Source organism: Melopsittacus undulatus, chromosome 2 (assembly GCF_012275295.1).
Source record: "Melopsittacus undulatus isolate bMelUnd1 chromosome 2, bMelUnd1.mat.Z, whole genome shotgun sequence".
In the NCBI taxonomy this organism is placed as follows: Eukaryota; Metazoa; Chordata; class Aves; order Psittaciformes; family Psittaculidae; genus Melopsittacus; species Melopsittacus undulatus.
In genome coordinates this window covers 93,464,413-93,489,920 of record NC_047528.1, presented here as the reverse complement: position 1 = coordinate 93,489,920, position 25,508 = coordinate 93,464,413, and the positions used below count along the sequence as shown (strand labels likewise).

Genomic DNA, 25,508 nt, shown 5'->3' with positions numbered 1-25,508 from the left:
AGTAGACTTTTGCATTCAGCTTCTGCGTTTGCTCTATATTTTTACCAAAATAATTCTGATTAGTATGTGCAGAATAGTTTCAAATACGTTTTTCTTTTAAATATGGGTGTGGGAGTTTTTTTGTTTAGTTGGGTTTTTTTTGTTTGTTTGTTTTTATTATTATAGTTCAACAACACAGATCTAAAAATCCTTTATAAAACAGTCAATTTTATGAGCTACCAGTCTGGTTTTACATTTATACAAGTTTTAGGCTGAAGATTAAGATTTGAAACAGTAAAGCTGAGTTCATGGAGTACATCTGATTCTTGCTATAATTATTTTATGCATAACCTGAAGTTTTAGTGTGACTTAATAGAAGGTTGCTCATGTGTACAGCTCTGTATGATGGCTTTTTTCTTTAAATTCTTAGCTAAATTGCATTTAGTTTTGTTGATGAATAAGATTCTGTTGAACATAAAACAATACACACCAGAACTTCCTGTGACCAGAATGGTTCTTTGAAAATAATTCTTATAATATTTTGTATGTACAGATGATACTAAATTATCAGGTTGTTACACTTTAACTTCAGATTTTGTATTGGTTTATGAAAACCCATATTGTATGTACATACCAAGTAGTCCCAGCATTTTTTTTAATCATTGCCTATTTGTAGTGAAACCAAATATTCAATCCATAAAACATCTTTGTAGCATTTGTTCTACAACAGCTTTTTCCAGATCAAATGGATATTACAGTGGTTTGATGTATTTTTAAAAGTAATGTTTTTCTTCCTAGGGCGTGGACATAACTACAGCTATGAATGATCGAGCAATAGCTCAGAAAAGGCTTAATGAAAACACATTTGATTTAGAGGCCATGTGCATGCTAAATCGTGCACAGGAACAGGTATGTTGCAAATATTCGTCAGCATTTTGACGTACTTAAAGTAAATGTTAACCCTTCATACCGGTTTTTACTTACACATTTAAGTACAGGCAAAATTTTGAAAGCTCATTTTATCAGCATGTGGTTAAAAATTCTGCGTTTATTTTGCACATCATAGCAATGATTTTGAGGATAAGGAAACCATGAACCACAAACTTGCTAGACTGAGTTTGGGCTTTTGGGTTAACATATAAAGATGTTCAGCTTTTCAGAGTGATCACTAAACATAAGTGAAAAATCATTATGAAAATAAGAATCAATAGAGAATTGCAAAGCAAAAGTTTGCAAATTTTCATTTTGGTCTTACATTTGATTTTTATTTTGTAGATTGATGCCTGGGCTCAATCAAACTCCATACCTGGCCAGTTCACAGGAAGTACTGGAGCACAGATATTGTCCTCGGATGAGCTGACCAACAGTGGTCCCCAAGCGTGGATTAGAAAGGTAGAAGTTATGCAGACATACTTGTCTGACTGTCGTATTTTAAATAGTAGAAGTATTGGAAAATGCACAAAATGTGCCTTAAAAACCTATGGTAATGCATGTGCCAAATATAACAGGTTGAGTTAAATCAGTGTGTTTGATATAGATATATGCTGCTGCTGTGTCTCTTTTGTTTTGCATTAAGGTATTGTTCATGACATAGGGTACTTCAATAAGGTGTGCGTCTGGTATTTGAGTCAGATTGGTTCATACATACTCTTACCTTACACTGAAATGACATTTATAATAACATTATGGTTGCAGTGGTAGGTCCATCACTACTTTCACAGGATTGGGACAGATCAGGCAAGGTCTGATCCTGATGTTACTGAAGTCAGTGATGTTTTGGCATCAACTTCAGTGAGCTAAGTACCAAACTGACATATTGTTTGACTTGGTTTTATCTGATGGCTACTTTGCCTCGGTTTGTATCACCAGTTTTTTCTGGGACCCAAAGATTCAAAGTATTACAGTAACAGTTGCAGTTTGGTTAATAAGTTTAATGTCACCCTACAGTGAAATAGTTACCTCTTACTTCAGAGTAATAGTGGCATATTTTTGGGGTGTGGTGTGTCATACATACATGCGTTTTATAAGTTTAATAATTCATGCTTCATATTTGAAAATTAATACCAAACTGGTTCTCTTTCAAGAAGTAGAACTGAGGAATTCAAGCACTGTCTACTTTTCAGGCAAAAAGAATAAGATTACTTGCAAGATTGACTGTTGTTACATAGTCGAGTATATGTTGTATCTGCTTGTCCTTCCAGAACACAGTGTTAAGACAACCCTCAAAACTGTTAGGTAGATTTGAGGCTTAGTCAGAATTTTTCATAAAACTTGGTGTAAACTGGACACAAAAGTCTGGAATTACAACATCCTAAAAATAGAAATATTTTTACCACGACTCGCTAAGTTATTTTTCCACTTTATATAGCCAAGCAGTACAGAGGGCCAAGCAACACAGGGATCCAAGTTACTTGCTAGATGGGAATCTTTTCAGCTTTTCTCAGTGTTAATACAGAGCATATGTGACAAAGTCTTATTTTAACAATTATTAACTTTTGAGATTGTAACCAAATGTTGGCTTTGATTACGATAATTGTCCCTTGCAGAGAAACTTAGAAATATAGAGCACTCAGCAGGGATGTGCTGGTGAGAACAGAGCTTTTCCTCCATGAGGCTTGTGAAAGAGATCAGCAAGCGTGTGAGGGTTCTCCCTTTCTGCAATACCTTGAATGGGTTCCCAAGGCAACAGAAAGGGAGCATCTCTGATCATCTCCTTCCCAAGCCTCCTCATTCGGTTTTCATTCTTTGAGTTTCTGTGGTGGTGTTCTGCACCTTACAGTAACAAGTGTCCACTAACAAAAAGTAAGTGGAGGAGGCAAGTGAGTTTTCCCTCAGTCTTATATAACTTTTCACTCCATGATTTGCTTTAAAAATAAAATCAAAATAAAACCAATGAACCGAACAAAAACCGCAAACAAACCCAAACCAAAACCCCAACAAAATGCTTTATAGAGACAAACTGAGAGAAGACTCTGGTCTCTGGCTTGTGGGCACGACTGCTGTGAGGAGCAGAAGCACACTGGAACATTTTGTTGCATCTAGAAATAAGAGTGAGCAAGCAGAACAACTTCTGCTGTTCCCATAGCTGCAAGACTGTAGTGGTTTGCAGTAGTAGGTGTCCTCCCTAGCAAACATCCTGTGGTTTGTCAGAAAGGAGGCTGCTACTGGAAACAAGAAGAGTTGGTGAAGAAGATCAGGATTCATTCTTCTTTCCTGCTCTGGCATTCCTCAGCTTGACTTCTTTTGCTCTTTCCAGGTTCCATATTTGCACGCACATTGCCATCAAACTCATGAGATGACAAGTAGTTAAGTCACGCACCCTCTGCGTGTTAGGGGCTGCACAAGACTCAACCTGTGTTTTTAGGAGTGGTGGGTCCTGTGAGAGCCTTAACAAAATTTAGGTTTGGTGAATTTAATGTCAACTTAAGACCTATTGTTAGAGAATGATTTCACAGAATAAACTGAAGTAGGGATAATGGGTTATGAATGCATGTTATCTTTCTCAGTGTCATGAATGCAAACCAACCATGAAATGCAAAGTACAGGTTGTATTTTACTTAGGCATTTGAAGTTCTGTAACTTAGTTCCTGGTAATTATGCAGTGTAGCACTGGGAAGTCAGATTTGTACTCCCCTTTTTTTTTTTGTCCTGAGAAAATGCATTTTATAATTTAAAAAAGACACCAAAAACCAAAACCCAAGAAACTAATGGTTTTTAATTTTTCACCTGCTAGCAGGGCTGTGGAGTTTGTTAGGTATGTTTTTATAATGGGAATGGCTTTAAACTGAAAGAGGGTAGTTTTAGGTTCAATATTGGGAAGAAATTTTTTCCTCTGAGGGTGGTGAGGCACTGGAACAGGGTGCCTAGAGAAACTGTGGCTGCCCTGTCCCTGGCAGTGTTGAAGGCCAGGCTGGATGGGGCTTTGAGCAACCTGGTCTAGTGGAAGGTGTCCATGTCTATGACAGGGGGTTGGAACCAGGTGAGCTATAAGGTCCCATCCAACCCAAACCAGTCTGTGATTCTGTGTTGTGTGTGTAAATTAATGCATGTTTCTGACTGAAGATGTTGTTTACTGAAAGCATTTTGCTTGAGAGATTGTCATAAGCAATTGCCATAAGGCGACTTGTGGGCCTGCACTGTTCAGAAGAAACAGCCCATGTCAGCTTGCTATTTGTGTATCTTTAATCAAAGAACATTTACAGACATTGTGCTTGACAGATAATTGCAAAATTAGATAGATGTAGCAGAAGAGCAGCGTCGGAGGGGAGAAAAACTGAAGTACTTGGGGAGCTTGTTTTGATAAGCGCTGTCTTCACTTTGCATTTCGTGGATTTCAGCTACTTTTTGTTGTTTAAAAATAACTTTGGAGAAGGTAATATGTACTCAAACCAAAATATGCTTGCAATTTCAGTTCAGTCTCAAAATTCTGAGGGAATTAGTTACCAGAGTGGTTAACGTGGCATACTTGAGTGATCAACACACCAATTAGTAGTATGGTTTGTTTTTCTAAGTCATGTGGTAATTCATGAAGTTCATGTGCAGGGTTCCGAGCAGTACTTAGAAAGGAATAATACATTGTTAGGTTTCTTGTGTCATGAAAGCAAATTTATGAACAGTATTATCTTTTTCTTTTGAAAAGTGGCTTCTGTTTCAGTTTATCGTTGTTGGTGTAATCAGTTCACAAATATGACTGACGTGTTCTGGAGGTTACTTCTTTTTTTTGTATTTTTTTTGATGTTTTCTTACAAATACACTATGCTGCTGAATGAATGCTAAATCAGAGGAAGGGGTCAAATACCTTTTCCAGGCAAATGCTGTTGAGGTCTACTTACTCAGACTTTCCCAAACTTCACCAATTGTTTCTGGATTTATCAGCTTAATTCTCCCACCTAAACTTTATCCCCACTCAAGGTTTCTGGAATGTTTTACGTACACAGGATAGTGCCCGAGATGTGTTTCACTCAGTTGGGCTAAAGCATGACGTGCAGTTTTATTATGACCATTACAATACTCTGTGTAGCTAAAGTTATGAAAAGTTAAAGCATTCTTCCATTCTTCCATGGTTACAGCAGATGAGCAAACTCATGCTAAAGATGGATGTAAAACTAAGTCTTGTGATTATCACTTGCAGGACTGCTGAGCTTCTCACAAGGCCACTTGTATTCCTATTGCCTTAAATGACACCATGAGCTTTCATTGGAAATGAAGGCCATGTGGCAAGGCCAATCAACCATGTTAATTATATTGGACTGGGTCCCTGTTCAACCCTCAAAATGTTCTGGGATTTTTTCCCCACTATCCTCAGCTTGCTTTCTACTGACTATGCAAAAGCTGCAATCAGAAATCCTGAAGCTGATTGCTTCAGGATTTCAGGAGTGTAGTTTTTGTAAGGCATTTGATAGCATTCTTCAGAAAGGTATTCTTTCTTTTCTGCTGGGGAATGAATGTGGCTGCTGCTAAAAGGGCCAGTTTATTTAATGGAAGATTCAGCTACTTTGCAAAAGTTTTGCCAAGGATAGATGCTTGTTCTGGTGCTTGGCTTAGAGGAATTTCTCAGAGTTAAAATAATCTTTAAGATAGCCCTATTGTACTATAGCTGAAACTGTCCACCAAGTGCCTTTAAGGCTTTGTTGTGTTCTGCTTAATGAACTGTTGCCCAAAAGAAACAAACCTTATGACACAACTTGTATTTTAGAGCATGCCAGCAGTGTGAGAAGGAATGGGTATTTTCTTTTTACAGAGGAGAAATTGATGATGTATTTTAAGATCTCTCAATTACAGCTTTCATATTTTGGTTGCTGTGGGTGCTGTTTTATGGATTGTCTAGTTCAGTGCTGTGTGCTATCTTTTACCCTGAGACAGCTGTTGCAATTAAATGATGGTGACTGTCCAACTTGCATTGTGTTTCAGGAAAAAAAAGTGTAAAGTCATCTTTCAGGTGTGATTTTTTTATTTTTTGTGTGTGTGGTTTTGCTTGTATAAGCCCTTACATGCTAATTCAGGCACTCGTGTCCCCCAAAATGGGTCACTCTAACATAGCTTTAAAAGAGGAATAGTTTTTAAATTGCTAGAAAACCCTCTTAAATGATGAGGTTTTACTGTGTAGCTAGCCTTCTTTTTAAAGCAAGTGTTGACACAAGAATGTGGTTTATTGGTTGTCTCCATCTACTGGCAGAATGGAAATATGCTTTGTTTGGCTGACCTTCCATGGAGTTTAGATAGAGATAAAAAGATGAGAGGAGTGGTACTGAATTTTCACGCAGACGTACTCAAATTGAGATTAGTGAATGAAAGAGAACAGTTATTTTGTAAATTTTTATTTTATTTTGTTGTTTTGGGGTTTATTGCATTAGATACTCTTCAATTTGATATCCTCCTGTGGGCCAGATCTGCAAGGGTATGGAGCTGCTAAAGAGTTTTGTAATTTTTAAAACTGAATAGAAATTTAGATCTTGTTCCAGCTCTTGTTAACATTTCTACTGCAGTTTTTACATTTTCAAATGTACTTACAGACATAGCTCTAGTTGTACCCATACTCTGTTAAATCATGGGCTGAGGGAAGTTGTCTGTCACTGCATTTAGTTAAAGATAATACAATTGTACAGGTGGCATTAGAGGTTTATGTTCAGCTTATTATTTAAAACCAAACTAAAACTGAAGGAACACTTTCCTCTTGCTGCAAGCCTTCTTTGCTTCTTCAGTAAGCTGAATCAAAGTGGGCTTCTGGCTCCTCTCATTTAGGAGAATTATTTCACGTAGCCTTCTAGGGTGATGTACAAGTACAGCTATTCTGTAACTGAAACAAGTCCTTCCGTTCTAATTCCTTGTTGTCTTGCTTCTATCATACATTTAAGACTCAGCATAGTGTGAAAAATTCCTGCTGAAGTTACCAGATAGGGCTCTGAATTAACACATTAGAAGGTGTTTTTAATAAACTACACTTTGGGTTTTAGAAGACTTTTTATTTCCAGGATTTGGAATTCTATTCAGACTCTGGTAGTTCCTTTGTGGGAACTCAGGGCTTTGATTTTTAACTAAGAATAGCAATATTTAGGCTCTGGTCTTTCTTTTCTACACAACTACTAAATGTACTATTAGTACATTTACAGGTGTGATGAGAAAGCTGTGTAACGTGTAAAAATGACCTCATCCAGAAATGGCAATCTTATCATTTGTGAACTGAATACACACTGGTGGTAATGAAACAGATGTTTATATTGAAAATTCTATCATTGCAAAGCAGGTACAAAAGAGGAATCGGAACCCAGGGTGACATTGACTGGGGTTTGTATCATTCTCGGCAAGGTTGCCCTTTTCTTATGAGAGGTTCCTGGAAAAGAGAGGGGAGGATGAAAATGGAAGTAAGTAAAAGCCATTCTAGGTATATAGATTGAGGCAGTTCATATTGAAGAAACTGATTTTGTATGCACACACATTGCATGGTCTGCACCAATCAGAAAAGAAGCTGAACTGGAGAGGTGCATGTAGCCTCTCTACTTTTCCATCAGACCACTTTGTTGAATGCAGCATCCAGTTACATGATTGCTAGGTGTTTACTGTTCAATAGGGAAATATTTGGAGAAGTTCTGCCACAATCTTCCACACTTACTATTATTTTTATTTTTTTTTAACACCATGGGGATTACACACATGCTTCAGTGTGTGTCAGTTGCCAATTTGAAATCCCCTTGATATCCTTAGTCTCTGCAAAAGTAAGACTTCTGGTTTTCTTTTTGTACGTATCAAAACCAAGGACCTGTCAGTCCTGTGTCCAAACCTGGGAAATGCTTACTTTTGCAAGCACAACTCAAAATGAAGAAGAAAAGCCCCAAATAATGTTCTGTTAATTTGCTTTGATAGTAAGTAACATTTTCACAAAGATACTAGGCATTGTATCATCTAACCTACTATGCGAAATAACGGATGGACTTATCAGTGCCAGTGTGTAAACTTGTATATTTTAAGGCAAGCAATTTTTTGCTGTGATGGAAATGATTGACTTACTTACTTGGGTCAGCGGGGGGGGCAGAAGAGAGTTGATAGTTCACAGAATAACCTGTGAACTTTCACCCCTCTATATGGAAACTTGTTTCAGGGTCAAATCCTTGTAGCTGCCTTCTTGCCACGGTCAATGCCAGCCCTACTATTCACAACACTGCGGCCATCGAGGCCTAGGTACGTAAACATTTAAGGAGTTTTTAAAGTTCTTTACATCAAAACAGATTTTTAAGATTTCTGTTTATAAGCTTTCACCATTTAACAGCTATTATGTAAATGATGATTTGAAAGAATGTGAAGACTTCTCTACTGATGCTAAACTGTGTGGCTAAGCGCCTTTAAAAAAAAAAGAAGATAAAAACCTGTATGTTTCATGTGGATTTTCAGAGTAGAACTTGAATGTGCAACTGCTGTATAATAAAATGGGGAATTTTTTTTATATATATATTTTAAATACACCTAAACACTGTGAATGTCATTACTAAATGTGCTTGTATTTTGTTCAGTAACTAGGTACACTTGGCACACGTGTTGCCAGTTAAACAGTTAACACTGCCTCCTTTCACGAGATGAGAAGAGATGCATTGGAACCAAAGTAGCGTGTTTAAAACTGGACGGTTATCATTTTATTAAATGCATATGTCTGCAAAGGGTCACTTGCCACTTTTGGATCACATTAGAATTTTCTTAAGTTGTTCTTTTTTGCAAATATTGATTTGTGTCTCGTGTGTCTGCGTGAATTCTGGTTGCTGCCAAATGTTAATGTATATAAAGCTAAGGTGTATGTTTTTTTTTAATTGAGTCTGTGAAAGGTTGTTAGAAACATTTATTTGGAAGCTTCCCCTTAGGTTTTAAAGCCCCAGTGCTAACTTTAGGACTTGTTTTACTTCTCTTTTTCTGGATAGGATCAGTTCTTAAGAGCAGCCCCTGTAACTGGAGGAATGGGAGCTCAACTGATGAGAAAAATGGGCTGGAGAGAAGGAGAAGGGCTTGGGAAAAACAAAGAAGGCAGCGTTGAGCCAATTATGGTGGACTTTAAGACAGATCGGAAAGGTAAGCCCTTCTTTACATGTCTTGTGGCAGTATAAACTTCTCATGTCAGTTTTGCAGACAGGCAACATAACTTTGAAGTAGTAACCCTTTTCTGGGTACAGCACCACTGGAAAAACTAACAGAATGGTGTAGGTGATTTTGGTACTAGGTTTTCATGCCCTGGATTATATATATAGGCTTTGCCCTTATGCTTGTGGACTCTTCCAGGCATTCTTTAACTTTCCCTAACCATCACCTTCCATTTTGAAAGTGCTTCTCAGTAAATTAGAGATGTGCTTTGGTTGGATGTGTGGAGAAGGCACGGGACAGGGAAATTGTGGAAAAGCCATTGAGGTTGGTCTAGAGGAAGTGGCTCAAGCAGAAATGGGGCTGGATAGAAGATTGACTAGGTCAGTTTTAAACTGGGGTGGAAGACAGATGAGACCTACAGAGCTGGGTTTGCTGCTGCCTTTCAGCTGAAGTCTTGACAGAAACAGACTCACACTGATGTTTTTAGGTCTTTCAAAGGGATTCTGTGTCCTTTTTTGTCCATCTGGTCTCTCGGCTTTTCTATCTCCTCATTTGATCCCGTTGCAGGAAGCTCTGCTCAACTACAGTGATGTTGGCCCGGTCGTTTCCAAGGATTATTTTTTTTAGCAGTCTTTTCTGCTTCTCCTCTCTATCAAAAGTCCACGGCCACAAGTGGAGAACTGTTGCACTTGTTTCATTTGATGCAAGAGAGCTCTCCTTTTAATTGCAGGCAGCATGCTGCTCTGGAGGCCGGGGCAGTGTGGTTTTGTACGGTAGGCCATTTTGCCAGCACATTCAGCAAGAGCTGTCTTTTCAGAGTGAATGTTTTTGGAAATTTTTCATCAGCAATACAAGTTCTAACCATTTTAAAGGCCAGATGCGTAATTTTAGCAAAATTTCAAGATTAGGCATGTTAGCAAAGTTAACAACACTGCAGGAAGACATGTTCTGTCTGTTGTTCTCCTAATGTACATTTGTTTTTTTCAACTGGGAATCTTTAATATTTTAAATAGATCACATCTGATATGAAAGCATGAAAATACTTTGAATTACGGATTTATGTTAGCTTTTATCAATACTCATATTTGAGCTTGGAGAAAACAAAGCATATAAATGCAAATGTTGTGAAGTTTGCAGAGATGCTGCTGGAGGAATCTTTATGTGTCAACAGGATAGTTCTTAATACAGAGGTAGTTGAGTATTGCTCAGGTGACAGCTAGCAGTGAAAATAAAGTTTAAAGGGCACAGAGGGATAGAAAATGAGGAAGGCCTATATTATGAAAATATTGCTTTCTAAATCCTAAAGACCTTCTAGCAGCATAATGTGGGTTTTGTAAATGGAGAAGTGCAACAGTCTCAAAGTACTGAACACAGTTACACGGACTTCACTTTTCAGCTGGTTTTCTTTTGTGCAGCCTCTCTGTTTAAAGAAAGGAAAAAAGATACCTGGTGACAGAGTGGTTGCCAAGAAAATAATTTTTGACTAGTATTTTGTTACTGTTACTTAGCTACTGTCGTCTTTGTAGATGTTGTCTTGGAAAGTTCTTGGTGCTGGCAAGAGTTCCTTCAACCTAGCTTGATTTATAGCAGTCGGAGAGAAGAAACTGAGAACAGTGTCAGTATTATTTTCTCAAACAGCCTATGTAACATGGTGATGGAGTTTTGTGGTGAGGAGGGAAGGATTAGCTCTGTTCCGTCATGTTGCTTGCTTCTTGCTACCTCACATGAAAGAGGCAATTTTGCTGCACAACCTGTGAACGTTTTGAACATTAAAAACGTTTTGGTGAGATGCAGCTCATGTTGCAGCTCAAGTTTCCACTTAGAGAAGTGTGTCCCAGGATCCTCATGTTTTTCCTAACAGAAATTTCCTTAGTGCCTGCAGAATTTATTACCAAAGTTTCAAGCACCAAGCCCTATGGCCTGAGACAGGTCAGGTCCTTGTTGTGCTGGGCATTCTGTAACAGATAGTTTGCTCTTTCTTCTTCAGAACATTCAGTCTTCAATAACAATTAAAAACGTTTAGTGGAGTTAAAGGATGCCTCTTCCTGGCCTGTGGTAGCTCTGTCTGAAAATACAGATAACCTTAGTGATGGCTGTGCTTTGCTCGAATTTAACTGTTTTTAAATACTTATCATCATGTGTGCAACCTAATCTGATCATTTCCACCCAAATAAATTCTAAACATGTTCTGTGTTGATAAAGAATTATCTTTAATATTGAGCCAACCAAGTGTGTAATACAGGGAGGCAGTTTGCGTTGTGAAGAGGTTACATGTTTCATGCATTACAAAGAAGCAGCTGAACAGTGTTGAGTAGCTGAAAAGCTTCTTCAAACATCAGAGTTTTTTGATGCTTAAATGTGTAAAAAGTAGTATTTTTTTAAAGTTTTTATAGAGGTTTAAAGACAAATCAGGAATTTTTAGAAGGAATCTGTCTGTTACATTAAGTGTCCTGGTTTTGTTTTGTAAGGAATATTTTGTCACGCTTTCAGAACTCATTCCCAAATAAAATACTATTCCTAGATGCAGGACCAAGCAGTATGCTCAGAGTTACTCAGTAGGCTGAACTAGGACACAAACCAAAAGGTTGTCTGTCTGCCTTTGTCATAGCTTTCCCTTAGACCCTGCTTTTCCCAGGCACTGAGCGAGATCTGTAGTTCTGTCACAGGCAGCATTGAGCCAAACCCTCCTTGAGCTTTGATATCAGTCAGTAAATTGCTGGTTGTCTGTGTTAAAGAACCTTGGTCCATCAGTGGGGCTTGGTGGAGTCCACTGCTCTTTTGACAGTCCTTCTTGAGGTACCAGGGACAAGATGTGGAAGATAAGTGTCAGTGACTGCGAGTGAGGGAGACACAATATTAATCAGAGAATGACATAAGAGGTTTTTTTCTTTGGTGGAAATCTTTGGTTATTCTGGATATAAAATTCTGTAAAGGGAAGAAAAATAAACCTCGTTTCAGTGATTCTTGTCTGTGAGGGTTTCATACCACTTGAAAAGCCCTTACTCGGGAGCTGCATGAATATTAGGATGACAGTCTGGTAAGGAGAGAAGGATTTTCTTCAAAGGCAAACCAGATCAAAATGCCAACCAAAAAACCCTAAAGGAACAGGAAGAAACTGGAAACAATTGCAGTATCTCCCTGTCCTTATTCACCAAAGCCAGGAACACAAACAAATAGAGGTAAGAAACAAAGTAGTATTTGAAAGACTGAAGTCTGAGAAACTGAAAACTGGGCAGGTATTTTTGATATTTAAGGTAATAGCATGTAAATATGTAAAGATACTTGAGTCACTGTATGAGCATGGCATGGTTACTGGCATTTGATATGTTTTTAGCAGTTGTTGCCCTTAATTTCTTATTCTTGTAAGCTTCCAAAAAGAAAAATGTTCAGCTTCCGTGTTTCATAGTGACTTTCATTGGCATTTGTGCTCTTTGCATTGTCTTGTGGCCCAGTTGCAAGCTCTTCTGCTATTTTATATTCGGGTGCAGTTGAAAGCACAGAAACTGGGCTGTGAATTTGTACTTAAAGGATAAGTATTTGAATACTGATAAATAGAGCACATCAGAATGGTGCGGTGTTACTTGTATTGCAACAGGATGTGCTAGGTTACAATTCTTACTGTTTATTGGAAATACAACTGTTCAGTGTGTCAGAGGCAAACTCTTACGGTAGTGGATGGCTTCTGGGTTGCACAAAAAGACTGGAGGAGAGAGTGTTCTTAACCTTGTCTCTTATTCAGTGTTTCTCCAAAGAGGGCATTGAAAACCAGGTGTTTCCTGACTTGCATGAGACTACTCAAAGTTTTCTACTACCTGGCTTGTTCAGTCTTACTAGAGCAATTGAGAAGAGTGTTATCTGTAGTAAGTATGAAGGGGAGAAAAAAGTTGGATGAAGGGGAGGTTTGGAAGACTTCTGAAAAGACCATTGAATGGTGTTCAGACTTCACTGAGTACATGTTATTGCTTTACTGCTGGTAATACAGAAGTCAGGTGAGGATCGGAAATGTAAACTTTACTGTGTTTTGTTTAGGGCTTGTTGCTGTGGGAGAGAAGGCACAGAAGAGATCTGGACATTATGTTGTGATGAAGGATCTTTCAGGTGAGATTCTTTCTTTTCTCAAAGCAGTCTTGTTTAAAATGGTGGCTTCAGTGGCACTGAAATTTCAAATGCATTTTCTCCTTAAGGTAAACATCCCGTTTCTGCTTTGATGGAGATCTGTAACAAAAGAAGGTGGTCACCACCTGAATTTGTGTTGGTGGATGATAGTGGGCCTGATCATCGCAAACATTTTATCTTTAAGGTGCGTGTGAGTTTGTTTGCTGTTGGTCTTTCTGTTAAAGGTGATGTAAGTTCATGGTTTTATTTTCGTATAAACATATAAACCATCTTACGAGTGGTTGAGGACTGCTGCGCAGTGTCTTTGCTAAAATGTCTAAGTTGTGTTTCTGTAATGGCCAGATCAGACCTCTAAAAGTTCATTAGTCTGTAAATCCATCAAGAAACATACTGTTCCACTTCCTAGTACAATTATTGACTCATGTGGTACCATATTCTTGCTGTTTGCTTGCAGGCATGGTGTTGAACCTTACTGTTGTAAAGGCAACGAGCAAGATGGGTTTGTCCTTCAGTTATCTTACAACATGAGCTTTCTTTTTCACATCATACCTTGTATTAGCAGTTGATGTTCAGAAATGATGATGCTTACATACCAGGGGTGGGTTTTGACTACCCCTAAGAGGGATTGTGTAGGGAAGGTGCTTAAAGGAGGAGCTGCGAAGCTCTGCCTCAGAGCAGTGGTTGAGGCACTTTGTAATGCTTTCTTCTCCCATAAACAGGTGAGAGTCAATGGAAATGAATACAGGCCTACTTTTGCCAGCCTTAACAAGAAGCATGCTAAAGCCACAGCAGCAACTGCGGCTCTCCAAGCGATGGGACTTGTACCAAAGGAAAGCATGGTTAATACCACCATGTTTAGGAGTGCCTCACACCGCTAGATATTGTTTTTTATATTGACATTATTTCAGATAATTTTACTCTGCACAAAAATGGTATTTGCCCTTTCATGTTGTAAATACATTGGCAATTCCCACGTTGTAAAAACTGTACAGACACCTTCAGGTTTTTCTTTTGTACCATCAAAATGTATTTAAATCATACTTAGTTTTTGGTATGTTTATATTGTTTACATTAGTGATGTAATTATTTCTTAAATGACTAAATCAGACGACAGACTCTGGAGGCATCAGTAATTGAAACCCTTGTTTTAAAGCTCGTGCGATTCCTCTTCAATACGGAATGTTAACACTTTCATACTGTTTTGTATGATGCTGCAGTTTTCTCTGGTCTCGGTAAAGCTACCCGTGCACGTTGCCGGCAGCTGGTGAAGGTCATGTGCTCACCCATGGTTGGTCGAGGCCAGGTACCAGGCAGCGCCGCAGCCCCGTGAGAAAGCACATGGTGATAGCCCTGTTGTACAGTGTTAGCACCGTGGCTGCTGTCTGTGTTCAGTCCAGGGTTGGACTCGGTGGTGCACTGCAGCTGGCCCCGCAGCCCATGCTCCAGGACGTACGTGATTTAGGCAAAAGACATGCACTTGAAGGGACGGCAGGAAGTCCAGCAGTGGATCCCGTGAGACTCGCGACGTGAAGGTGACTCTCCCTGCATGTTCTAAGAAGGGAGATGATGGAGTTGTCTATTCCAAACAAATTAACACACTGCCTGATGTTGATTGTATGATTTTGTGGTTAATGTGAATTTTAAACTCTTAACAAATCTACAACTGGATTTGGGGGGGAGGGAAGGGATAGAATGATGCTTAAATTGTTGTACCCAAATTGGTCAATAAAAGCAGCACAAGTTCATAATCTTAATCACTGGTCAGTAAGCAGTAATTCAAGTGTCTGCCAAGTTGACTTGTGGAAGAAGGGTGCAGTGTAAGAGTATGCTGAGGATCACCAATAACTGTTAGGGCTGCAGGGTCACTTCTAGTTGCTTTGGAGTATTACCAAATTAATTCCATGGGCTTCCACTTTCTGTAATGGTACTCTGCCCTCAAGGAGACAGCCTGATCCAGAGTTTAGGCAGTTGGACAAGGGAGAGGATGTACAAAGCTTTCCCTTCTTTTATCTTCCCCCACCCCTCCTTTTTTTTCCACTTTTAATTTAAGAAGTGTTAATACTTGAGCTGTAATCACTTTGGATTGGAAAGGGCATTGCACACCTCTGGCTGTATTTGTCTGAGTTATGATCAGGGTGCCAGGATTTATGGACTTCTGCAGCTCATGTGCTTATTTCAGAAAAGTCTTTCTGAGGTTTCTTTGTATTACACCCCCTGAGCAAAGCCTCGTCTGGGATAGGAACAAAACACAGTTTGTACACAGCAAGGCTGCGCTCAGGCCTAAAGCGTGTGAGCTTTGCCATGGTAACAGGAACAGAGGTGAAGAATTACTAGTACCTCTTCCACAAAGTAAGATGACCTGTGTGTATTCTGCCAACTGTTAAAGAACAAGGTGTCTTTCTGTGCCCTGAAGGGACAAGGGTCTATGTCTTGTGTTATGTACAGCAGAGAAATGGTGTTTGGTTGTTGACTGCCCACTTCCATAAAATAAAGACCCTTACTCGTCTGTCAAAGCGCTCTAGGCCTAAGTTAATTTTCATGGACATAATTGTCTGTAATTAAAACTTTTTTCCCTTTGGCTTCTTGCCTTCAGTCTCTGACTAAATATGTGAAGATTTCCTCGCCGCATTTGCTGCACTACTTGGGAGGTGTGTATAAAAATAATTGAATACGCTGGGACAGCAGTGGAAGGATCCAACCTAGGAGAAGTGGGTGTTGTATGGGTCTTAGCACAAGTCGGGCTTGTTGATGTACGACTTGAGAGTAATTAATGGGCTCTTAATCAGACTTTTGTGTAAATGTCTGGTTTGATAGAGCTGAAGCAGTTGAGATGTTCGTTATTCTGTTCACTCTGTCCGTGGTGTCCATGTCAGCACTGGTGTCACAGCTGTGCAGCATCACATCTGGGAACATAACAATCTCTTGTACCTGTTTGCTTTTGCCTTTTTAGGTCTGTATTCCCCATATATAATGTAAAGACATGTTATTGCACAGCAGCAAGGAATGGATGAATTTAGTCCCACTGCAGACTCCATTTAAAAAATAACTATTTAGGAAAGCTCTGGATTTCAGGGCAAGATGTGGTGCTGTACATGGATTTAACCTTTGGTCTGAAGGAAGACTTGTGAAAAAAAGATAACTAAGGTCTGTAATGCCCTAATCATGACAGTTCTTGATTTTGAGGTTTGTGTTCTAGTTTAATTCTTTGTTGTTTAAGATGATCTATGGATCTAAAGCTAGTGCAGCCATGTGCTTCTGTTAGATTTGTAAATTTGAATTGGTTTGAGTGTCTTTTGCATGCAGGAATAGATAAGTAGTGATACATTAAAAAGAACAACTAGGAAACACTCTTGGAACCTGGTTATTTATGCAGCACTTGAGCTGTCTTGAAGGGGACTGCCTGTAACTCCTCCCAGCTCTGGCTGCGGGATTTCCTTTCCCTGTAGAATTCTTTCCCTAGAAGTAACTTTGCTTGAAGGTGCTTCTGCACCTTCCCTGTCACACAAGAGGGGAGCCCACAGAAACAGTCACCTGAGGACTTGTAGCCGGCTCCCATGGGAACAATTTGTTTGGATTCTTCCCATTTGTAGTCTTTAAATAGTTAGGACTGGAGGAGCAGGAAGGCCAAGTGCCTGTACCTTGGAAATGTTGGAATTGCCTCTCCCAAACAAAGGACAGGTTAATGAAATTCTATTCATTTGGACAAGTTAAATAAATAAATCTCGCTGCTTTCCACATGCCCGAGATAATGGTAGGTAGTACTTACTGAACATACCTGTAGGTGGGGCAGGCTAATGCCAGAGCTTTTCTAGGGAAGATTCCCTAGTGCCAAGTATGTGTTGGGAGCAGTGCTGTGTTGCAGGACCGGGAGCAGTGGGCGCATGCTGCTGAAAGGGCAGGCAAATCTCTTGAGTGAAAGCCAACAGTTCAGAGTGGCAGGAGGCACTGCAGCACAAGGTAAAGAATTCAGTTGTAGATCTTTGAAGCTGCACGGTTTTAGACTACCAGAATGTAACTGCAGTTCAAGAATGTTTTTAAATGCATGCTAGATGTGAAAATACAAACTGAAGTAAGTTAGCAACAGCCAGGCTCTAGACCACATACAAAAATGGGCACTGGCTCAATTAAAATTGCTTTTCCATAGAGGCAACTGCAGAACTGTTATTCCCTGTTGTTTTCAGTAACTTGTTCCATGTGCTAACACATACTCTGTAGGCCTGTTCCTCAAGCACAGACTGGGAAAATGCTGCCCATTTTCATTTTCATTTTTAAACTGAATGGTGGGCTCTGAGGTCAGGAACAGCTCTCAAGAGAGGCTCACCTCTGGGACAACAGGGAAGCTCAAGAGAGACCTGGATGAAGCCTCCTGTTGCTGTTTTAGAATCCCTGGTCAATTCTGAGGTAGTGAGCTTCACAGCACCACAGTGAAGATAAGGGTAGCTCACCACATGGCCCGAGCACCACTTTGTTTTCTGTGCAAAGTACTGGTTGGATTCAAAATGTTGAGGGCACAAGCACAATGGTGTCCTACATACTGCTCTTCACATTTAGTGTTTTCTGCTGCCAAAATCTGATCACTTAATAGCTGTGTAAAAAGTGACGTACATGCCTCATAAATAACAGCTCTCATGTGAAGTGAAGCAGACTGAATTCAACCTGTTCATATGCTACTGTTGCTATGAACGTAGATCAGCAGCCCCCTTCTGGCTCCTTGTTCTCTCGCAGGTGCCACAACTATTTATTCCTCTAACTTGTTTGTAGAAGTGGCTCTTTAAAAGCCTAGTTAGCTTTAATGTGAGTGTGGGTATGGGAATACCAACTAGGTATGCCCAGCAGTTCTGAGGAATTGAAACCTTTTAATCCAGTCCCACTGCAGCCAAAACGCTGCTGTGTCCATCTGGTTTTCATCTGGCTTTGTGGAGTTGAGAGCAGACTCACTCTAAAGCAGGAGGTGCAGCATACCAAAGTGCAGCTATTGAGCTCTTGGTAAGGTGCTGTGAGCAGTCCTGGAAGGAGGGTGGGAAGGTTGTGCCAAGAATTCCACATGTCCAAACTGGTTACACAGAGCAATTGCAGCACATCTGCATGACATGAGGAATACAGACCTTCTGGACACAAGTCAGACCAATAAAACATAATCATGTTTTATCCAGTTTTATTTAAAAAAGGCTTTCTAAAATACAAAAGCAGATGTCCAAGGCCTTTTCATTAATTTCCTTTAGAAGTCCTTTGAAGCGTTTTATGCAATAGTTATCTGTGTTGTGCAATTAGATCGTATCCCTATCGGTATCCCATGGGTGGTGCCTGTGTAGATGCATGTGAACGAAATACAGCAACTGCACGCTTGAGAGCATTCTCTCCCATTAAATGGGACTAGCAGACCTAGGACTTCCAGGTATAAGCATAATCCTTCATTTCCAGAAATCGGATGGAAGATTTTCTCAATGTTGGACGCTGACTCAGTTGATCTAAAGTCTTGGGATGCAGTCCACATGCAGGAAGATCTTTGTGTACTGTTTCCTGTGGGAATTTACATGAAGAGGAGGGACATAGGTATTTCTGTTTGAAGTACCTGCAGTTCTAAATGTTCATTTGTGTACCTCTGGGGAACTTCCAGAAAAGCTGATTTCCTGGATTATTCTGTATCTAAGGGAGGGACAAACCCTGAGGACAGCCAGGTCGTGATCACAAGTAGTTGGGTGTAAACCGATGTGTTAAGGGAAAGTTTTATGTCACTGTGTCCTACAGTTTGCAATAAAGATACTATTCCTAACACGAAAGATTGTCCATACTAGTTTCCTTACCTCATTCAAGGCAGGGTGTGTGTCGTCAAGATCAGTGTTAAACACAGCAGTTGGCTCATGCGTATAAAACACACCAGAGAATGCTCCCCTCTGGGCAGCCTTGAGCAGCATAGTCAGTGCATGCAGGGAATGAGGCATGACGGGGCCCACAATCTCCAGGCTGAATATGTTCTCATATGCCAAGCGAACCCTGGCTTTGGCGTTTATACTTCGAGCCTGAGGACAAAACCATATAGGATTAGTTCTTGACACACCAAATCAAGCCCTAATTTTAATTTATTTCAATACTGCAATGCTACAGTCCCATTAAAGGTTCAAAATACTTCTCAGTATTGTCAACTTACTGTTCAATACGTGAGCATTAGGCTTTTACTGTCTAAGAACTCCTAAAATGTACTGACTGATATGCAGGAATGCTATACAGCATTAACTCCTGAAGAGCAGTGTGAACTGCTCTCTGGTGGGTGAAAGACTGCACTACCTCTATTAATGGCATCTCCTTTAGTATCCACCACATCCTTATAGTAACATGGTGAGCCATGGCTTAGAGGCTCCCTCCATGCAAACAGTATCTCTGATAGCTGGAGACCCCATGAGATCCCAGAACATTTTAAGAACCATTTTAGCATTTGAGAAGTCTGTTTAACCCCTTACTTATCAGGGTATGAAGAACATAAACTTGGGTATTTTAGTTTAGCAGCACAGATCAATGTGGACAAAGACTTAGGAGGCAGTCTGTATTGCAGCCAAAATGCTCCCTTGGGTTGTAGCAACAAAAATTACTCTGCAGTACCTCAGGGAAACTATACAAAGCCTGTATCTGATCTACTGGGTGAAGAAACAACTTTATTAGAAAACAGAGACAGTGGTGTGACTTACTTTGAGCGTTTGCATTGTTCCACCTCGGAAAGCAACAGGGGACAGCAAAGTCGGCGGAAGGCCTGCCTGTGGGCCTGCCACAGCCACCAGGCTCTTACAGTTTATCAGGAAGTTCAGCAAGGTGAACGTGTTTGTTCCTTTCACCAGTGCAAGGGATTGGGGTTTGTGATCCATCTGCACCTCACGATTATCCTTACGACTGCATTGACTGAAGTCAAAGAAAAACCATGAGGAATTGAAAAGCATCAATGCACCCAATTTAGAACTGGAGTAGCACAGCTCCAGAAGGTGCCCCTCTGACCAGTCAAATCAGTTAAAATAAACAAAACCCACCAAGCTTCACACTGATCCAGGTTTGTTCTTCAAATATTAAACAGCATCTTAAGCCAGGCTTCTGATTTCATTATTAAAACCTCCAGTGCTCCCCACGTGCAAACAGAACCAGAAGACCTCTGAAACACCTAAAGGTTCTCAGCAAAAGCTGTCCCGGTCTATAGCTTTGTCCCTGCTATGCCACACTACTTCCAAGTGTAAATTCAGCATACGTGAACAGACAGCCTTTTCTTTCACGCTGCTTTTTCGTTCAAGAAGAAAAGCATCTAGAAATACTTGTCATAAAGAAACAAAGAAGACATGCACAGTCCCTGGCTATGCAGTAATACAAGGATTGGTATTTGGAAATAAGCTTTCAAAAGCTTTTACAAAACTCAAATCTATACCACAGAAAGATAACATCTGCATGGTTTTCCCCTGTCATACACAGTGATGTGCACAGAAAGGATACAGTTTAATAGAAATAGCATCTGGTTTCTTAACCTTGTCTTGGACTCCCATCTCCTCAAGCCAAGAGAAACTTTCATCATCATCATCATCGCTTGGAGCTGGCTCTCTGGGAAACACAGAATCAGTGTTAGGTGAGCAACACTTCTTATGAAGGTTTCCAAATAGAACATTGAGAATTCTGTAGATACCCTTGAATTCCAGCATTGTGGAAGACCTAACATTATGTAATACATACTCTCCACCGTCCATGCTGTTGTCCACTTCAAGGCTGTTGGCACCTTCTGCTTCCAAATTCACTTCAGAGTTTTTCTGTTTCCTGCTTTTACTTTCTTCTACCAAAGGTAAAGAAAACTCTATGCCTTGAACAGAGGAGGAGAGCAAGCAATGAATGGTTCTGTGCTGCAGTCAATGCACTTTATCAGTTATTCAAATCCCAGTTGGACTGGTTTCACCTCACCTTCATTTCTCATGGCTTCCCTCAAACCTCTAGTTGTGGGAGAAATTACAGCTGTGATGACATCACTTCCTGCAAGACCGGCTGCACGGAACAGGACAGTAAACTGGTAGGTACATACGTAGAAGTAGGGACACAGTTTGGCTTTGAGCAGATTGTACAGAGAGGTAAAGCTGACAGACCTGCATCAGAAGAAAAGGTGTCTGTGACTGAAGGTAATCCTTGGGTGTTGACCTACCCAGCCGGGTCTGACTGGGTATTGGTGGGTGTACTTTGCACAGATTTGGCTGTGTGTTAGTGGGTGTACTTTGCACAGGTTTGGCTGGGTGTTGGTGGGTGTACTTTGCACAGGTCTGGCTGGGTGTTGGTGGGTGTACTTTGCATGGGTTTGAGAGCACTGTGAATGATTGTCCAGATCTTCAAATGTGCTCAGCATCTGGAAAACTGTACTCCTCCAAAACACAGCCTGTTTGCAAGCACTATGCTCTTCCAGCACATGTGCTTTCTAGCACATGGGTTTACAGGAAGCCTCAGAGGCAACCTAGATTTATGGACTGCTACCCAGATTAACAACTAGGATCAGAGAAGAGCATTTAACACAGGAGGGTAGCTTTAGTCTTATATTTTTTTAACCTGGGTCATCAAAATAATGTGTATTCTAGAAGGAAAAAAATAAGTTTAAAAGCTTTTTAACTAAAATGGAAAGAACTTGTACAATTATTAAAATCTCATTATTTGAATCTTACTAGATACAGTGTTTGATTCCACTTACCAGTCACTCATTAGCACTTGTTGCAAGTCTTCATCCTGTGACCAAGGACTAGCCTTTCCGACTATTTTCCTATCTGCTCCAATGCGAGGGAACAGCTGCAGCCACGGCAGTGAAGGGTGAAGCCAGTAAACGAGGCTTTGCTGAAAGGCACAACGCAGTTCTGTCGACAGCTTTGGTTCCTAGGTGTCAGAAAGTATTTGGTGAGGACAGTAATGCTTCACTTCAGGCAGTGTTGCAAGTGAAGATTAAAAAAATAGTACATAAAGTATTAAAACAGAAACATCCCAGGCTTGTGAATAGGGCAGACTTAAGAAAGATGGAAAGCAACTGGCAACTGCTCCACAGTTTAAGATTTAACTTAACCTCTAAGTGGTCATTTAAGACCACTCACCACTGCTTGCTGCTATGAGTACAAACCACAGATGGAATCAGGTTAGTAAGTAGGCCTTATTCTTAATGTAAGATGAAAATAAAACAGAATCAAGCCTTCACTGCCATGTACAGAAAGGTGCAAAGGTACAGCCTCCTTTATAAAGCTGGAGCTCCAAGCTACCCTCTTACGTATTACCTGTAAGCTCTGTGGCAAGTTTGTTTCTACAGCTCTGCAATGCTGAGCAAATCCTTGAGCTTCCTCTTGTGCTTTTAAGTGTTCTGTCCAGGTAAAAGGTTGTGAAGACATAAACAAAAGTCGTGTTTTAATACTCCAGTCTGCAGGAAATTCATGCTTTGGTGAGGAGGGGACTTCAGGTACAGTAGCAGATGAATGCAGGTCCTTATAAAACAGAAATAGCATCAGTTAACCCCTAGGAAACAAACAAATAAAAACCTAAAACTGAACAACCACCAACAAACAAGAAACCAACCTATGTAGCTACCTGTTTATAATTTAGCATGGTTAGGTCTCCTCCCTTGTGAATTTAATATACCTTTCCTGGCAGGCAGACCAGATACTGGACTTCAGCTATCACATGGACCATCTTCAGTTTAGTAGCCTATAAGAAGACAAGTTACACCTGCCATCTCCTGTTTTTGTCCAATTCAGTACACAGCAAGAATCATAGACTGGTTTAGGCTGGAAGGGACATTAAAGGTCATTTAGTTCCAACCCCCTGCCAGGGGCAAGGACACCTTCCACTAGACCAGGCTGCTCAAAGCCCCATCCAGCCTGGCCTTGAATATTGCCAGGGATGGGGCAGTCACAGCTTCCAAATGCCTGACTCCTTTTGTTCCTAAGGAAATGCTTACATTAATTTAAGACACATACTTAAAACAAAAATGCTTTTTCAGACAGGATTTCTAAGTTACCCAGAGTGTCACTCTTAACAGTAGAACCAAAGTCACAGTTTATACTCAATTATTTTACTCAGTAACAGATTCTACTACAAATACAGCATTATATTGCTTATAAAAATGCAAAAGTAGGTTTTCAGTCACAGAAGTCTTTCCAAAAGTTCCGAACTAGGAACAGATAAAAGGATAAAGGACTTAAAAAAAGTAAAAAAAAACAAAACAAACAAAACCAAAAAACCTCAACAACTTAGCCTTAAGTTTATGAAGGCAAGAATTTCCATGCCAAACCAATTACTGTTTAAATTCATCCTCTCCTGGTGACTGTGGTGTCAGATACTTTTCCTGCAGGCTACAGAAAACCCCACTGGGGAGCTCCAGGACAGTTTGTTCTCTTTGAGAGGCCATTTTTCTGTTCTGCTAAGTTAGTCTGAACTCCAGTTTCTGAAACAGTAACAGTGTTAGACACTGTCTGCTCAAAACTGTCTTTCAAAGTCTGGTTCTTAAGTATTCTCCCTTTCGTGTGTGCTGAGTGAAGTTGTTTGTTCCCTTTCTGCAGCTGAATAAAAGACTGCAGGATATGCATCACGTTGAAGAACATGCCTAATCTCAACAAAACACAGAACTAAGAAACAGGAGAATTATGGTGAACATGGTAATAAAACTGGAAGAAGACAACAACCTCTGCCAACTGGAACTACAATAGTGATGTCAGGCTGGCTTTAGCCTATTACTAGAACAGCAAATATCAAAGCAATTTAAGGCAGTTTCATGAACACTGACATTTTAATACATGACTTTATACAGAGATGGGCTATCAAATATTGAATTAAACAATTTCAGCTATTTTTGTGAACTGAGAACAGCTAAAAACCATTTCAGAAGCAGTATGTGCTGTTTCATACATCGGTTAGGGTGAGGATGTCAGTTCTTTCATAGGGCTCCGCTCTCCTGGTGGGCTTATCTTCAGAAACAGGCTCTAAAAGCTGAATGGGAAAGAAGCGTAAGATGCAGCACAAAGTTAGAACTAGGTTCGTAATTTATAGCCGCCCCCCTCCCTGCAGTGAAGTTCCCGGAGGGATGCTAAGCACATATATACTGCAAACACCCACCCTCGGTGCGATCGAAAGGCTCCTACCCAGAGCAGTGCAATGGCTCGGCCTGGTCTGTGCACAGAGCCAGGGAAGCCCCAGAGCTGCCTTTCCCCAGAGGAGCGGGCTGCTGGCTGCCGCGGCCGGCTGAGGGCTATAGCGCCGGCGCCAGCGCGGAGGCTCCTTTCCCTTTCACCCCGCGCATCCCCGGCCCCACAGAGAATCCCCCGGTCCCCGCAGGCCCGGCCCTACCTGCCAGAACGGCACTGCCGAGGGGTACCCGTCTGCCGGTGGCCTCCAGGCCCGCTCCAGCGGTTGCGGGGTGCCGGCCGCCCGGGGCGCGTTGTCCAGGCTGGAGAACGGGTTGCGGCGGGCGAGTGCGGAAGGGCCCCGCGGGGCCGCGCCGCAAGGCGGGGGAGCGGCGGCGGCCGGGGACTCGCTCCTCCTCAGCCGTTTGCGCTTCAGCCGCAGCACGGCCGGTGGCTTCTTGAAGCCGGGCGAGTACCCGGGCACGGTGTGTGCTGCCATGGCCGGGCGGCGCGCAGCAGAGCGGAGCGCTGCTGAACAGCTGGGCGGGAGCCGATGTCCCAGCTTGGCGCGAAATGCTACGAGCTCCGCCCCTGGGCGGTACTAAGGTACCACAGCAGCGGCCGCCATATTTTCCGCCCCCCGAAGGCGCCTAGGGGTGACCCGGTTACCGCGGCCCTGCCGTGCTCCCAACCACGGTTCGGGGGGAGAATAGTAAAAGCGTTAGTGCTAAAAACCGTAAACGCATTTCCGAATCCATTCTGAACCCAGCCTGAGTGCCTCTCCAGTCAGGGACTGAGGAAACTGCCACATAGCCGCATCAGGACCAAAATCACTGGTGCAGATGCTAGATCACAGCTTCCACTGTGTGAAATGGGAGACTGTGCACACGCTGTGCAGAAAACTAGTTGTGATGGTGATTCACACTACTGGCGAGGGCACACGCTGGGCTATTTTACTTCAGACTGTCGTGGAGAAAGGCACCCATGCCCTCACCACGAAGAAAAGGCAGTAGCTTTCAGCCCATGCTAGGCAGATGATCTTTCCAAAATACAACTCTGAAGGCCATTAAATAAAATAATGCTGGATTATTGATATAATCCAGACACAAATCTCTTTTTGAAGACACATGGCTGCCCTTAATGGCAGTCTGTGTCTCACTGAACATCATCTGGCTGTGTGGGGGCCTGGGCTCACCAGAGCCAAAGCTTCATTGGCATAACCTGGGAAAAATCCTGAGCTGGCACAGCTCCTGG

At 41.2% G+C, this 25,508-nt stretch overlaps 2 protein-coding genes across 3 annotated transcripts in view; one reads left to right on the top strand and one right to left on the bottom strand.

The window, feature by feature from the left end:
* SON (SON DNA and RNA binding protein) overlaps nucleotides 1–15,735 on the top strand; it is a 29,461-nt gene extending 13,726 nt beyond the window's left edge. The window contains exons 5-10 of the mRNA XM_034071692.1: nucleotides 778–888; nucleotides 1,255–1,371; nucleotides 8,883–9,030; nucleotides 13,069–13,137; nucleotides 13,224–13,339; nucleotides 13,875–15,735. Coding sequence (XP_033927583.1) covers nucleotides 778–888; nucleotides 1,255–1,371; nucleotides 8,883–9,030; nucleotides 13,069–13,137; nucleotides 13,224–13,339; nucleotides 13,875–14,033 — 720 coding nt within the window. The 3' untranslated portion in view covers nucleotides 14,034–15,735. The remainder of the gene's footprint in view (nucleotides 1–777; nucleotides 889–1,254; nucleotides 1,372–8,882; nucleotides 9,031–13,068; nucleotides 13,138–13,223; nucleotides 13,340–13,874) is intronic.
* Nucleotides 15,736–18,293: 2,558 nt separating this feature from the next.
* On the bottom strand, nucleotides 18,294–24,997 carry DONSON (DNA replication fork stabilization factor DONSON). 2 transcript variants are annotated; one of them, XM_031051476.2, is made up of 10 exons: nucleotides 24,478–24,997; nucleotides 24,040–24,120; nucleotides 22,416–22,619; nucleotides 21,848–22,026; nucleotides 21,079–21,257; nucleotides 20,857–20,980; nucleotides 20,623–20,727; nucleotides 19,839–20,037; nucleotides 18,960–19,175; nucleotides 18,294–18,675 (listed from the first exon to the last, which is right to left on the bottom strand). In XM_031051476.2, the coding sequence occupies exons 1-10, from the start codon at nucleotides 24,751–24,753 to the stop codon at nucleotides 18,538–18,540; spliced, it is 1,701 nt and encodes a 566-aa protein (XP_030907336.2). In that variant the 5' UTR covers nucleotides 24,754–24,997; the 3' UTR covers nucleotides 18,294–18,537. The 2 variants fall into 2 exon arrangements, with proteins under 2 accessions (XP_030907336.2, XP_030907337.1); XM_031051477.2 differs by lacking the exons at nucleotides 24,040–24,120; nucleotides 24,478–24,997 and adding an exon at nucleotides 22,723–22,913.
* Nucleotides 24,998–25,508: the final 511 nt, after the last annotated feature.